We start from the raw sequence: 13,626 nt of genomic DNA on the forward strand, positions 1-13,626 counted from the left end.
ACGGTGAAGTAAAGTTTACTCTTTTCATCTACGAATGATTTCACCAATTTCGACTTCTGCCAAAAGTAGAGTAAACTTCGGCTCCCTTGGTGGTCTATATTTGCAACGCAAATTTGCAGCACGTTGACGGTCGGGCATGCGAATTCATTCTGACATATCTCGAAGCTATATTAATTAGGATAGGTAAAAGCCGCTGCTTAAGACAGCTTGCCCTTTCTTTTCACTCTCCTTTTCTTTATTTTTCTGATTAACCAGCTTATAGCTAAGTAACAAGTTGGTGATTACAGGAAGGTTATTAAAGACTGAAGAATGATTATAATTAATTGAAATATTATTCAACTTATCAAATGAAAGAACCTTGTGTCGAAACACTAAAATATATAAAATCAAAGAATCCTGTTTTCTCATTTACATTTGTGTCATGTAATCCTACCCTGCACATATTGCATCTAAAAGGAGGGAAAAAAAAGAAAAAAATTAAACGAATAACAATAACAGTGTTGGGTCGTTCATTTGCATGCTACGAACTAGTGGCCAGGTCCTTGAGGACTAGGTCCAGAATCTAAACGCTCAAGCCAGTATGCCATGGTGAACTTAGCCTTCTGGTAGACCGACGAGTATGTGTCGAGGTGATTTGTCTTTGCAAAATCCTCCGGGAGCACTCTGGTAGCTTCAACCCCGACGTGGCTCAGCGCTGCCATTGAGATGACAAAAATGATCAGAAGGGTGCTCAGCTTTCTGCTATCCATCTTCAGAAAGGTAATCTAAACGTGGGCGTAAAGCTAACTCTTTGAAGGGTATGCGGTGGACTGCGGTATGGGGAGCTTTGGTTTTTCTGGTTTGATACTGGGAATGAAGAGAATGAGGAAGTGATACCTGGTATATATAGGCCAAGGAGTTGGATAGGAGTCTGTTGGAAGTTGGAACAGCTGACAGATGTTGAACAAAGATGGGGAAAATGATGGGCTTTTGAGGACTATCGTGTTGACCAAGGATTTTGAGCGAGTCATAGAAACAGAAAAAACTAGCTCGAGTGGGGCGTAGTGTTGCTGCTGGGAAAGCTGAAACATGGGTTCATGATTTTGAACGTGTCAATGGCTGCTACAGCCAGCCCATTGAATATGAAATTTACTGGGATAACCCTTCCTCCCACAGCTTGGGTTCGATGGAGTTGAAGGATCCTTTCGTCATTTGAAGAGCGTCAAGGGCGGATCGGGTAAGAAATATAGCGAGTTTAATCAAGTCCAAAGTTGGAAATATTGAAATTTGACTAAGTTGGTTGCTTGCTTGCTGGGCTAGGAGGAAAATCAAAATTGGGTCTAGCTAATGTTTGTGTATTTTTAATAGTGAATTTGACTCTCAGATATCGGCAGTACAAGTTAAGACCTTTATAGTTATTTGACCTTAGAACTGTTTTTTTTTTTTTAAAAAAAAAAAACCTTATAAGTGCTAATTTATGGGTTAGACCTCGAAGGCAAACTCGTAATAAATTCAAGCTTAGCTCTTATATGGGTTTAGCAATACCTTAAAACTTTTAATATTACTTCAATAAAACTTTTATATTCATTTTATGTTTCTAATATTTTTAATATTTAAATTAAATTTAAAAACATAATATTTAAAAAAATCTCTAAACTATTTAAAACATTTTAAATAATTAATTTTCTTATTGTGTCCAATTAAATATTTATATTTTTATTTTGATCTAAATAAATTTTTATATTTAATGATTAATTAAAAGTTACTAATCAAAATGTCATTCATCATTTTATATTATATGATACTGATGTGACTTGTTAACATATCATAATGAATGACGATATAATATGATGATATAATCACATGATATCTTTTACTCTTCATACAAACGTCATATGAGTATAAAATAACAAATGTTATTTTAATTAACGATAATTAATCAATTATTAATTATAAGAGATTATTTAATCAAAATAAAAATATAAAAATTTAATTAAATGTAATAAAATAATGAAAATTTATTTAAATATTTACCCTAGCCTTTACTTTTTTTGGTTATTGGTTGCTGTCAATTTACCAACGCACTTCAACCAACCCATGTATCACATATTAATTGCTAAGTTCAAAAATATTGACTTGATGTCAAAATTATAAATATATAATAAAACAAAGAATTTGATTAACCGATCTTTACAGGTAATAATTAAGAATAGTTTAAATATTATTTTAGAAAAAGATTTGTATTATATTATTATTTTTTACCTAATTCAAGAGAAAATAAAGCATTACTTACAAATTTTCCTTTTAAATATCACTCTACCAACAATCTCTAAGCAGTGTTAACGTTTGACTAAATAAAATAGTGTCTCCTCTTTCATATTGTCACTTTTAAGTAGCTATGAAACGAGGGTAATAAAGGAAAAGTTTATCGGATTCAAAATTTTGTATAAAAAGTGATTTATCAAAACAGACTGTTTGATTTAATTCTGGATGATAAACTTATATATTTTAAAATTTATACATATAATAATAAAAAAATTAAAAACAAAGAAGTGACCGTTACTACCGTCGTTACCACCTTCAGTCAGCTCCTATCAAGAATTCATATATTTAACTAAAAATTAAAGTAACTAGACCTGTGAAACTTGTCATCACAAAAAAAACAAAGAAAGAAAATCATTAATTGACACTAATAAACATCCTTGCTTAACTTAGTTCATCTGTCACCAATGCTTATGAATCATTAGTAATATAAAGTCCGAACTCCAACCTGCATAACTCTTTTACACTTATCAACTTCCTTTGCTTACTTTATCCACTACTCGACGAGTCTATGTTTCCAAAGTTGTTGCTCATCGTAACTCATTAAAGATAGCATTGAATTCCAGGATAAAACTGTAGATGTTTAAACAACATTCTTAGATGATATGAACTAGCTATGTTTTGATGCTTACTTAGTGATTTAGGCTTAAATCAAATTGTTGCAGTGTAAAAAGAAATGCTTACTTAGTGGTTGGAGGGTCGGGAGTAGGGGAAAAAAGGAAAGAATAGGTAAAAAGATAAATCGTTGCATGGATGTACAGTGTGGACTCGTTTCATTGGTTGGTTTTAAAACTTTGGCTTCATGGATACATCCATGCATGCCCACGCAATATATATATATTAGCCTCAAAAATCGTTAGTAAAGAAAAAATGAAATTAAGAAGAGGAATTAATGAATAAAGTATCAAGGATTCAAGAATTATAAGAGAGGAATAGCTAGGTCCTCTATGCATTTTAGTTGTACTTCAGCTATATATATAGTAACAGATTAGAGAATTCTCTAATTGCATGGTCATCCAACTTATAAAATTAAAGAATTTTTATTTGTCCATTTACATTGTTTCATATAAATTCTATATGGCAGTCGGCAGAAGCTGCAGTTTATATCTTGAACCTGCCTATAAAATAAAGACGAAGTAAAAAAATAATAATAATAATTAATAAAACCGCCGAGTATACTTTCTTCTAGTTAACTTTCATCTGTCCGTATGAGCATACGATGCTTAACTGGACTTTTCAGGCTTGAAGATTGTGCCTAGACTGAGGAACTAGTGACCAGGTCCTCTAGGGCTAGGTCCAGAAGCCAAGCGCTGGAGCCAGCATGACATTGTGAGCTTGGCCTTCTCGTAGACTGACGAGTATGTCTCCAGGTTATTTGCCTCTGCGAAATCCTCTGGTAACACTCTCGTTGCCTCCACTCCAGCTTGGCTCAAAATGGCCACGGAGATGACAAAAATGATGAAAAGGCTGCATACTTTTCTGCTGTTCATCTTGGAAAAAGATGGTATTTTAATCACGTCGCCGGTGCTGAAACTATAAAACTTTTCAAAGTTATGAAACGTTCTTGTGCTGTGTATCAAGTATGGTGGAAATGTGGAAGCCATATGGGGTACTTATATATAGTGGAGGTGGTTGGAGTTGGAGCTGCCCTTTAAGAGATTGCGTGTTGACCAAGGGGTTTTTGAACCAGTCACAGGCAGAAAAGGAAAAACTAATGCAAAGGCGAGGCTTGGCTTTGTTGGGAAAGGTGTGACAAGGTTTCGGATTTTGAATGTGTCAATGGCACGGGTTTATGGAACACTGAATTTACTGCATGCAAAGTCGTTCCACGACTTGGGATATGGCAGACAGGTAGTTTTGCCAGTTTCTATGATATCAGAGTAATAGAGAAAGATTAGAGTTAACAAAGTCCAAAGTTTTGAAAAAAAATTTTAATTCGACTAATAGGACCTGTTTCATTACTTGGTTTGAATGGAATGGTGTGCAAGAAAAGATTGAAACTCTTGCAAGAGCGAAGCTACTGTGATGGCACTTCATTATCTACAACTGAACGCAATTTCCTTTGAATTTTAGTCTCCCTGACCTGAAAGCTTTGACACGTTTCCTTTTTTTCTTGGTAAGCCATTTCTACAGTGTCTTAAGGCCCCCAATAAAACAGTGTTTCAAGCCCGCAATCGTACAATCTGCCTACGTTTTAATCGGCTCTTTCATTCCTATTCTCTTCATTTATTGACAGCGTTTCACAATGGGAGGTAGAAAATTTAAACGAGTGATCTGGCTTTAACTAAATTTCTGCATTTTACTTTGATTAATAGACTTAAATCAACTGGAATATTACAAACCACTCTTTTCCTAGCTTGATTTTTGAGAATGCAGCCTGCTATAACTCCACTGCTTCAGAAGAGACACTGACTAAGCTGCTGGCAAAAGCCAGGGAATCATGATTCAATCCTTGCATGCCGTCTGTGATTTACAGAAGGGGAGCAACGACAGCCATTAGTGAGATCCTCGAATATCATAACTGTGGCCAATTTTGATTTTGTCACCAACACGGTATCCCAGAATGCACGACATATTAAAATGCCAAGGAAGTTGCCAGGAAGACTGATTGTACATTAACAAACTACTGAATACATAGTCCAAAACATAGGTCATTGCCGCAGCTGCACATAGGTTGTAAGTGCTACATGACAATGATCATCTAATGTTAATACACAAGTATGTACACAACCACCCAAAAATTACTGAGTTTGGACTGCAGCTATACAAACTATCTGTTTGGACTATAGCTCACCTAGTTTGAACTGTTGGAAGAAGGTTTGTTCCTGAAATAAATATTCCGAGATTTGTTGTATGCAGATCAGAAACTTTAGAAGTCCTTTGCCTTTTGCCTCAATTCGTTAAGCTCCATCTCAATCTCAGAATCTCGATAGGGAAATGTCTTGTTTGAGCTGGCAGAAACAGTTCTTCCAGGTGGAAGCTCTCCTTTCTGCTAGTCACAGGAACAGGAAAAATAAGAATTAAAACCTTATTGTCAAAAGAGTTGATATCCTAGACCGTTCCTTCCTATAGCTCCTTGGCTCACAGCAGGAAGAACAACTTTGAGATTTTGACTGACGAAAATTTCTTGTTCTCCTCAAACTACTTTCACTTTCCAGTTGCCAAAACAGACCAGGGAATGGAAAAAAAAGATCAGCAGGACAATTCTGAATTCAATCAATTCTAATTCTTTTTCTTTTTCATCTTTTTTTGGTCAGTCAAATCTGATTCTGCTTCTTCACCCAACAACCAGACAGAGCTGAACATATTGTCCACGTAATGTAATTTTAAAAGCCCAGTCGAGGGCAAGTTATTGACAGAAAGCTAATCCCATAATACAGAACTCCATTTTGCATAAAACAAGAATGAGACATACCTGTGAGCTACCAGAGAGTTCCTTTTTCAAGTTTGCAAGATCATCGTCAACCGATGTGCTCTCAAGTAATGCAAACTGCAAATTTAAGTAATGGGTTTCTTTTAAGTCCAAGAGAAGTCAAATTTGTAGAAAGGAACTATCAAGTACACAAGCAAAAACATTATATTATCATAGCAAAAGGGTCCTAAAACTGTGAACAGCACTACAAAGTAGTCCTGCATTCTTGTTCTCAATTTTCAAGTGGTAAGGCAATCCAGATAAGACAAGCAACTATTCTGATGAATAACTACACTATAATTCTAATATTTTTTATCTTAAATTCATGAAAACTTTACTTATCCCCAATAACATGGCCTGTTTCATGCCACAACCATAGAAAACAATGACAACTATATCAAATTGACTGTCCATCAATATTCAGGGAACTTATAGGAAAACCGCTTCCATATTTCCTATCCTTGAAGAACTTCAATGGAAATATTTTGGTAAGCAAGTCCCATTTTCAAAGAGATCGAGTGAGAGCATAAACCTACCACTAAAATGATATTCTCTAGTTATGCCATCAACAAGCCATTAACAGTGTTAAACATCTAGCCTATGATGGCCACTGCCAAAAATGATGCAAACTATCAAATATCATTGCCATCTATATAGTTAGCACCAGGAATGTCTAATAATAGCTACACTGTATGTCATACATCATCAATCATCTATTCCTATCAAAAATTATATCAATCATCCTATCATCTCAAAAGCTAGAAAAGCAAACCAAAAATTTCAGTGCATATTAAAATATGCAAAATGCAAAAATGATGAGCTTTTCCGGTAAAAATGTTTTCCCTACCACAACATTTGCTGCCAAATAAATGGAGCCCATATGACATTCCCCATCCCCATTGAGAAAATCGAAAGAGAATATGGCTACAAAGAACTGCATAGTGCCCTCATTTATAGGCATACACTAACACATGCCATATGCAAGAGCCAATGCCCAAAGAAAAGAAGAAAACCAAAAGGACAGTAAGGAAGGAAGGTATCCAAATAGCAACAAAATACAGAATTCTTAACTCAAAAGGTTATGAAACAATGGTGGAAACAATTACACAATTCCGTTAAAAGCAAAGTATAAAGAAACTTCAAAAAAGTAACAAGTAAAGCTGCCATATTAATTGCAAGAACACAAAAATAGAAAAGATTTGAACTTTGATACAGGGAAAAACTTGAAATTCAAAGAGAATTATTCTTGAAACTTTATCTCCATGATATACGGAAAGAAATAATACTGAGATCTTTAGAGAGAACAAGAAAAGGTTAGAGTACCAATTCAGCTTTCAAACTTTCATTAAGTGTCCAAAATATTCTCAATATTTATTTTCTTAAATGTTCATGGTGTTCTGGATCAAATATTATAGTTCTATTGATTTTATACAATTTTCTAGAAGATGTGAATGGTGATAATGATGGTGGGACGAGGAAGAGGATAACAAAGAAAGGCAATTTTGATTCATTGATAAATGTTTTAGTTAAAGGTATATATGGGTTTGATTTTAATCAGGTATGACTAAAATATCAAGTAGGTATTTGTATTTTGCAGCAACTTTGCCAAGTAGTACGAATTGGTATTTAGACAAGAAGAGAACCACAGGAAACCAGGCTAATGAAAAATATTCAGAACAAAACCACATTTTTAAATTTCCCAAGAGGGCAAGATCACATTGATTTTGACAAAACTTAACTAATAGACAATAGCTGCTTCCATCAAAAAAAAAAAAAGAGACAATAGCAGCATTTTTTCTGTCTCTGATAATAACATTTGATTTGAAAGATCAGCAATGTGAATTTCATTGGCCATTGAAAATTTGAATCTGATTTAAAGAATGCAAAAGAAAGATAGAACAGTCACTACCTTCCCTTCTAGATCATCTGTGGTTAACTGCCCAAGTGCTTCTGCTTCAGACTCCATTGCCATAACTGTCAAGGAAAGAAGGCAGGGGAAAAGATGAAGAGACAAGAGTTCAGATCAAATCTAGTTCTTAAAGATAAATTATCCACCACAAGAGGCACAAGGGCTGGTTGATCTTGTCTAACCAAGAATTGCAGTTAGCTAGGAGGGACCGCCAATCAACAGTTGCATGGCATTTAATAATTTTAGATATAATAATTTAATTAATAGATACACTTGTTATGAAATATTTACTTCAGAAAAAGCAGCATTTCATAACTCAGAAGAGAGTGTAGGCCAAAAAAGACGTAGCCAAACTTTAAAACTCCTAATATTCCTGAGCAACTTAGATATTTTTAAACTCATGAAGCTTCTTCACACATTCAATTCCTCAGCTTGAACTGGAGATATTGTGTTGAAGCACAGAAGAAATCACCCCATAATTTGATCTGATAAGATTTTTATCTTTAAGATGAGTTCCATTAGAGAAATATAGCATAAATTGCAAGTTAGATGGTTACAGCAGGCCTGAAAAAGCTTCATTATGTGCAATTTTCTGTCATGTCAAAATCACTCTCGCTAAATCTGTAGCATGAATTTATGGGATGCTCATTTACAACAAAAAGCTTCCAACCTCAGATTAACTCACCTTTCTCCTCCATTTTCTCAAAAGCAGATAAAGCACTGCTAGTGTTGACATTTCCCACCATCTCATTCACTTTTGTTGCAGTTCTGAAACAACATCGAAGTGATCATGACCAAAAAGTCCAAGGTGATAAAACACAGACAAAAAGGAAGGTAGCAATGGGAATAGTGGAGACTACCTTGCTGACTGTGCACGTGCTTTCAGAGTGTCTTTCTTTGACTTTGCCTCTTGTATCTTGCTCTCCAAAAGCTACACAAAATGAAATTCAGAGAATGCTACTGTAACAAATCCATCAATGTGTACATAATAACAACATAAAAGGAATGATGTAGAAAATTTTCTTATTGCAACTATTATTTATTTGTTTATTAAGTGTTTCACAAATTTTATTTTCACCAAAAGCATTCCCTTGGGAAATTATTATTGAAGGATTGGTTATTTCAGTTATAATTCTAAGGCAAACATTATGTGTCCCAGTATAAGAATTTATATTCTAAGCCTCCTAGTTCATTTATTTCCATATATTACTCAACATTTATCCAAAATTACTCTAAACTATTTTGAGAAGGCACTCAAGTCAAAGCAAACTGTTAAAAGATGGATTTTGGAAAAATAACATTCTAAATAGGATTAACCCATAAATTTGGGGAGCCAGTCACAATTAATCCTAGTTATTGGGATACTATAAAGAGATTTGAAGAGATTGGCATGAAGGCAGAACAATATCTACCTTACCTCTTTATAAATGCTCAAACTCCAGTACATCTCATATATTTTTCAGTAATATGCCTCTTTAACTTGCCTAAATTTCATCAGTATAAGATTTTTTATTATTTGAGACACAGTATTAAGACCTCCCATCAGTAGACCGCAACTTCCCTTACCATATTAAATAACCCTGCTATCATTCATTTAGAAACTTTTGGCCCCTAACTGCTGAACTCACTCATTGGTTTCTGTTTCTAGAGACTAGGTACATTCTCCTATTCATTACTTTCAAATCACTGCCACTGTTCATATTATCAATGCACATCACACTCTTATCATACACTTTGTGTGTTCAGTATCCCAACTTACATAACTTGTTCCAAACCAGAACCAGACTGTGCAAGTTAGTAAAACTGGGAATTCAGCCCCTTGACAAAGCAGCTAAAACTGCTACATATTTGTTCAGTTTGATTTATTATCTCAACCTAATGGATCATTTATAGCAAGATAATAACTCAGTTCCCTCTCCTAACTTATTCCAGGTTCTTATTTAACCTATAATTTATAACAACACAATCAACATAATAGCCTTTTTATTCAAAACATATCTTTAACCATTAGATTTTCATGTCTCATACACCAAAACATAATAATCATTTATCTCGACTCACGATGAACATTTAAACACAGTGCATTTCAAAACTAAGGCAATATATGACATATCTATAACTATACATAAAAAGAATCGCTATGGGATTCCTGTAGCTAAAAGCCTCTCCAATATTGACATTTGGCACTCTATTTTTTATTAACACCCGGCATAACATTAGTTATTTTTTTCATTTTCTGAATTTCTTTTTTTAATTTTTGGGAGAGGAAGAAAGAGAAACTAGAGAGACAAAGTTCAAGGAAGGAGAAAGAGGTCACGAGAGAGTGGGAGAGAAAAGGGACAGGAGCAAGAAACTGAGAGGCAGAAGACACAGTGCTAAGAGAGGAGGGTAAGGTGAAAAGGGAAGGGGGAAGGAGGCCAACAACATCAGAAGCAAGGGGAGTCAACATGTTGTTCTTGCCTCAAAATCCCCAAGAACAGACTCAATTTCCAAACTAAGGACAAATTACCAATCAATAAATAATTTCTCTATTAAAAAAGCACAAGAATTTAAATCAAATCTTAAACTTGCAAACTAAACAAATACAAATTAATAAACGAAAATATTAATAATTAAAGAAATCAAATTGGAGAGCAAAAAGAATGACATATTCAAGTTAATTTGAGTCAGATCTGAAAAAATAAGTTTAGATTCATGGTAGAAAGAAGAAAATTGAAATGACTTAAGTCAGGAAAAGTTGAAATTTAAGCAACAAAAATATCTTTTCCAAGTCACTCTAAGCTTGATCTCACTCACTTGTATGAAAGAAAACTAAAAGCAGTTGAAGAAGAGGAGGAGGAAGAACTCAGATAAAAGGCTAGAGAGTTGAAGAAAGAAGACAACTCAATGAAATGAGGCGGCTGTCGAACAGAAAGGTATTAGGGTTTAGCCTTTTATTATCTAAACTATATATTACAATGTGCAACATAAAAAAGATCAAATATTTTCAAAAATTAAAAAAAAATCTCATTTAAAATGAAAAATTTTTGCCCATTAAAATAACAAAAAAAAGAAAAAGGTTTTGCCCCACATCAATGTGTGGCCAAAATTCTAGTTCTCAATAAAAACTCTGACCAAAGTATATAAATAAATAATAATTTAATAGAATCAAAAGTAGTACAGATAAAGAGAAGCATACCCGTGTGTTAGAGACGAGATTCTCAACAACACTTTTCTGTTGATCTAGTTGAGCTCTCAAAGAATTAGCATTATCCTGCAGCAAAAAAGAAAAAAGATGGTTCATGAATTCTTCAATCAGAGAAAAACAATCCATTTTAGGAACTAAGAATTAAAGGAACAGGTTCATGAATTCTTCAATCAGAGAATTTCAATGCCTCAGAAATTCTCAGCATCAGTCAAACAGTCTAAGCCACTCAATCAGGTTACTGCACCCACTGGTGCTTTATAACAGTGTTGGAACAAGCCTAAGTTGGAACATGACGAAACTCATTTCTCATCTACTTTACAATGCATGCTCAGCAAAACTCTAAGTAAAGGAAGACATCTTACAGCATAAGATTTACGCCTCTTCAGGGCTTCACGTGCAAGATCCTCTTCTCCTTTCTGAAGAGCCAGCTGTGCTTTACGATACCTGTATTGAACTCAAAACTTAATGGGAACATTTAAAAACCAGCATAGTATGCAGACTAAAGAAAAGAACTCCTTAATGTATTACCAATCTCCAGAAGCCTGTTCTGCAGCTTTGTACTTATTTTCCAACCGCTTTTGAGATGCTAATACCTTCATAAAAGAAAAAGGGATCACACGTGCATATGTAAGTGGGAAGAAAATTACACTGAAAAGGCAGCATAAAAAGTACCTAAGAAAATAAAATTCTAAGACCATCTAGGTATCTACAGTTGAGTACATATGCAAAACAATTATGAATAAAAGAGATTCAAAAAAAATGAATGGCAAAAACAGTATAAAGGAAGGTGGGAAAAAAGATATGACAAGCCAAAAGACAACATAAGAAAGAAACACGAAAAACTCAAGAAATAAAAAATTATCAGGCTTACTTGTGCTGTGGCCTGTCTCATCTTTACCAAGTCATCGTTCATTTCAAGCACAGCTTGATCTAAAATTTTCTCTGGGTCTTCAAAGGAACTTAAGATTGAATTTGCATATGACTGCCATTATCAGTGAATTGAGTCTAGTTATTTAGATAACACATCAGAAGTTGGAATCAGAAGCTATAATATCACATGAATGTATATCAACTATTCCTAAAAAATCTGACCTTTACAACTCTAGCAAACCTATCGAAAAGGTTCATGCGTGTACCAAGGGCACCTCCACCTTGTCTATGACAATGTGATCTTCCTGGAAGGGTCCTTATCCTCGTTACTTTTAGGGCAGCCACTGTTAAAAGAAATTAAGAAAAAGTGAAGCAAAAAACTTGTTAAAATGCTAACTTGAACCAACTTGAGCATGTTGGAGTTTAACTCTTTTAGGTGATGTTAGGCAGTCCTACAAATTTAGTATTGTCATGAACTAGAATAAGACAATGACCTTTTTCATGGGATTTCCAATCTTTCAAAATACTCACAAATCATCACCTGGATATGACTAATATAGTCAAACACTAGAAAAGTGGAATGAGAATTAAACTAAAGACAACTGAAATTGAAGAAATGGGTTGAAAAGATGGTGGCTCACATGACAAGCAATTCAAATTTTCATTTTCAAAGATAAAGCCCTTATTCAAAAAGTACATAATTGCAGGAGAATTGAACCAATTCATCATCAATCTTTAATATGCCATACCATTGATTAACTTCATTGACATGTAAATCATATAAATGCTGTTTTGCACATAACCATTTGTGATTAAACAATTTAATGTCTTCAAGAACCCATTCGAATCATTCACCACTGAACTAACCTTTAGAGCTTTAAATAAACCATTAGCAAATCACCCTAATGCACCATTAGCTTATTGAACAAAGAAATGTTGTCATCCATACAACCACATGACACTGAAGAAAATTTTGTGTTAAAGTTTAAAAGCCCAGTCAATCTACTTATCAAATAAAATTCCTTGGTAACCCTCTTTCTCAGTAATCAAGCGATCAAAGACACAATGGCTCACCATTTGACATATGAAGACGATTAGATTATGAAAAGCAAAATAAGAAAAAAAAAAAGATAACTTCGATGTATTACATCACAATAAATAAAATTTAGGTCCAAATTTTCTACATTGGTCTACTAACTTTAGCATAGAAAATAACAAACACAACCAACTCAAAAGCAAGAGTAAAAAACAAAAAAATCTCCATTCACTGACCCAATTACAATTACTTGAACTAAATGAATTAATAAGAAAGAATTAACAAACACCCGTTAAAATTGAAAGTAATAAAAAGCCAAAGGAGGGTACCTCCGCCATTGAAGAAGGAAGAAGTGAGTGGTTTCTTAACTAAACAGAGGCCGCTGCTATTATTACTGGAGCTTGAAGAAGAAGAAGAAGAAGAAGAAGCAGTGGGTTTCAAGGGGAGAATCAATCCTGTAATTATTTGAGATTTGACGGCCATTTTAGGATTAACAGGAAGAACAATAGAAAGGTTTTTTTTCTTTTTTTTTTGCTGTGAGAAGTATAGTTTTCTGGATAGAAAGCAAAGAGACGATATCACTGTTCTCCTCTCGAATAGGCGTTTTAGATTTTTCTTTGGCTTTGTGTGATCGATTTTGATTTCTGCACCGTGCTACCCGAAAGAGTTCAAACCGGATTGGATCGACCGCTTTTTTATGGGGCGTTGCAACCGGTTCACCTCTGTCGGCTCGGATTCAAATGCAACCCACCCCGGAAGCCCAAACCGAAAAGTAAGAAGGATTGAAACAAGTTTTGAGTCGATGGGCCTGTAATGGTGGAATGCAAAAGGTTGGTAGGGATGCCGGGTTGGTTGTAGTTGTCGATGGATTGGGTCGCGCTGCAGATGGCCGGACCCAACTCATTTTCCAT

The 13,626-nt window shown here is 34.5% G+C and overlaps 1 protein-coding gene across 1 annotated transcript; it reads right to left on the bottom strand.

Annotated features, from left to right (window-relative positions):
* Positions 1-4,893: 4,893 nt before the first annotated feature.
* Positions 4,894-13,372, bottom strand: PTAC4 (plastid transcriptionally active 4). The gene is made up of 11 exons (XM_021435195.2): positions 13,045-13,372; positions 11,902-12,023; positions 11,681-11,791; positions 11,338-11,402; positions 11,172-11,253; positions 10,801-10,875; positions 8,483-8,553; positions 8,308-8,390; positions 7,623-7,687; positions 5,717-5,791; positions 4,894-5,290 (listed from the first exon to the last, which is right to left on the bottom strand). The coding sequence occupies exons 1-11, from the start codon at positions 13,196-13,198 to the stop codon at positions 5,171-5,173; spliced, it is 1,023 nt and encodes a 340-aa protein (XP_021290870.1). The 5' UTR covers positions 13,199-13,372; the 3' UTR covers positions 4,894-5,170.
* Between the last annotated feature and the right edge of the window lie 254 nt (positions 13,373-13,626).

This window comes from Theobroma umbraticum, unplaced genomic scaffold (genome assembly GCF_002168275.2).
Source record: "Theobroma umbraticum cultivar Fairchild unplaced genomic scaffold, ASM216827v3 scaffold_130.0, whole genome shotgun sequence".
Taxonomy (NCBI): Eukaryota; Viridiplantae; Streptophyta; class Magnoliopsida; order Malvales; family Malvaceae; genus Theobroma; species Theobroma umbraticum.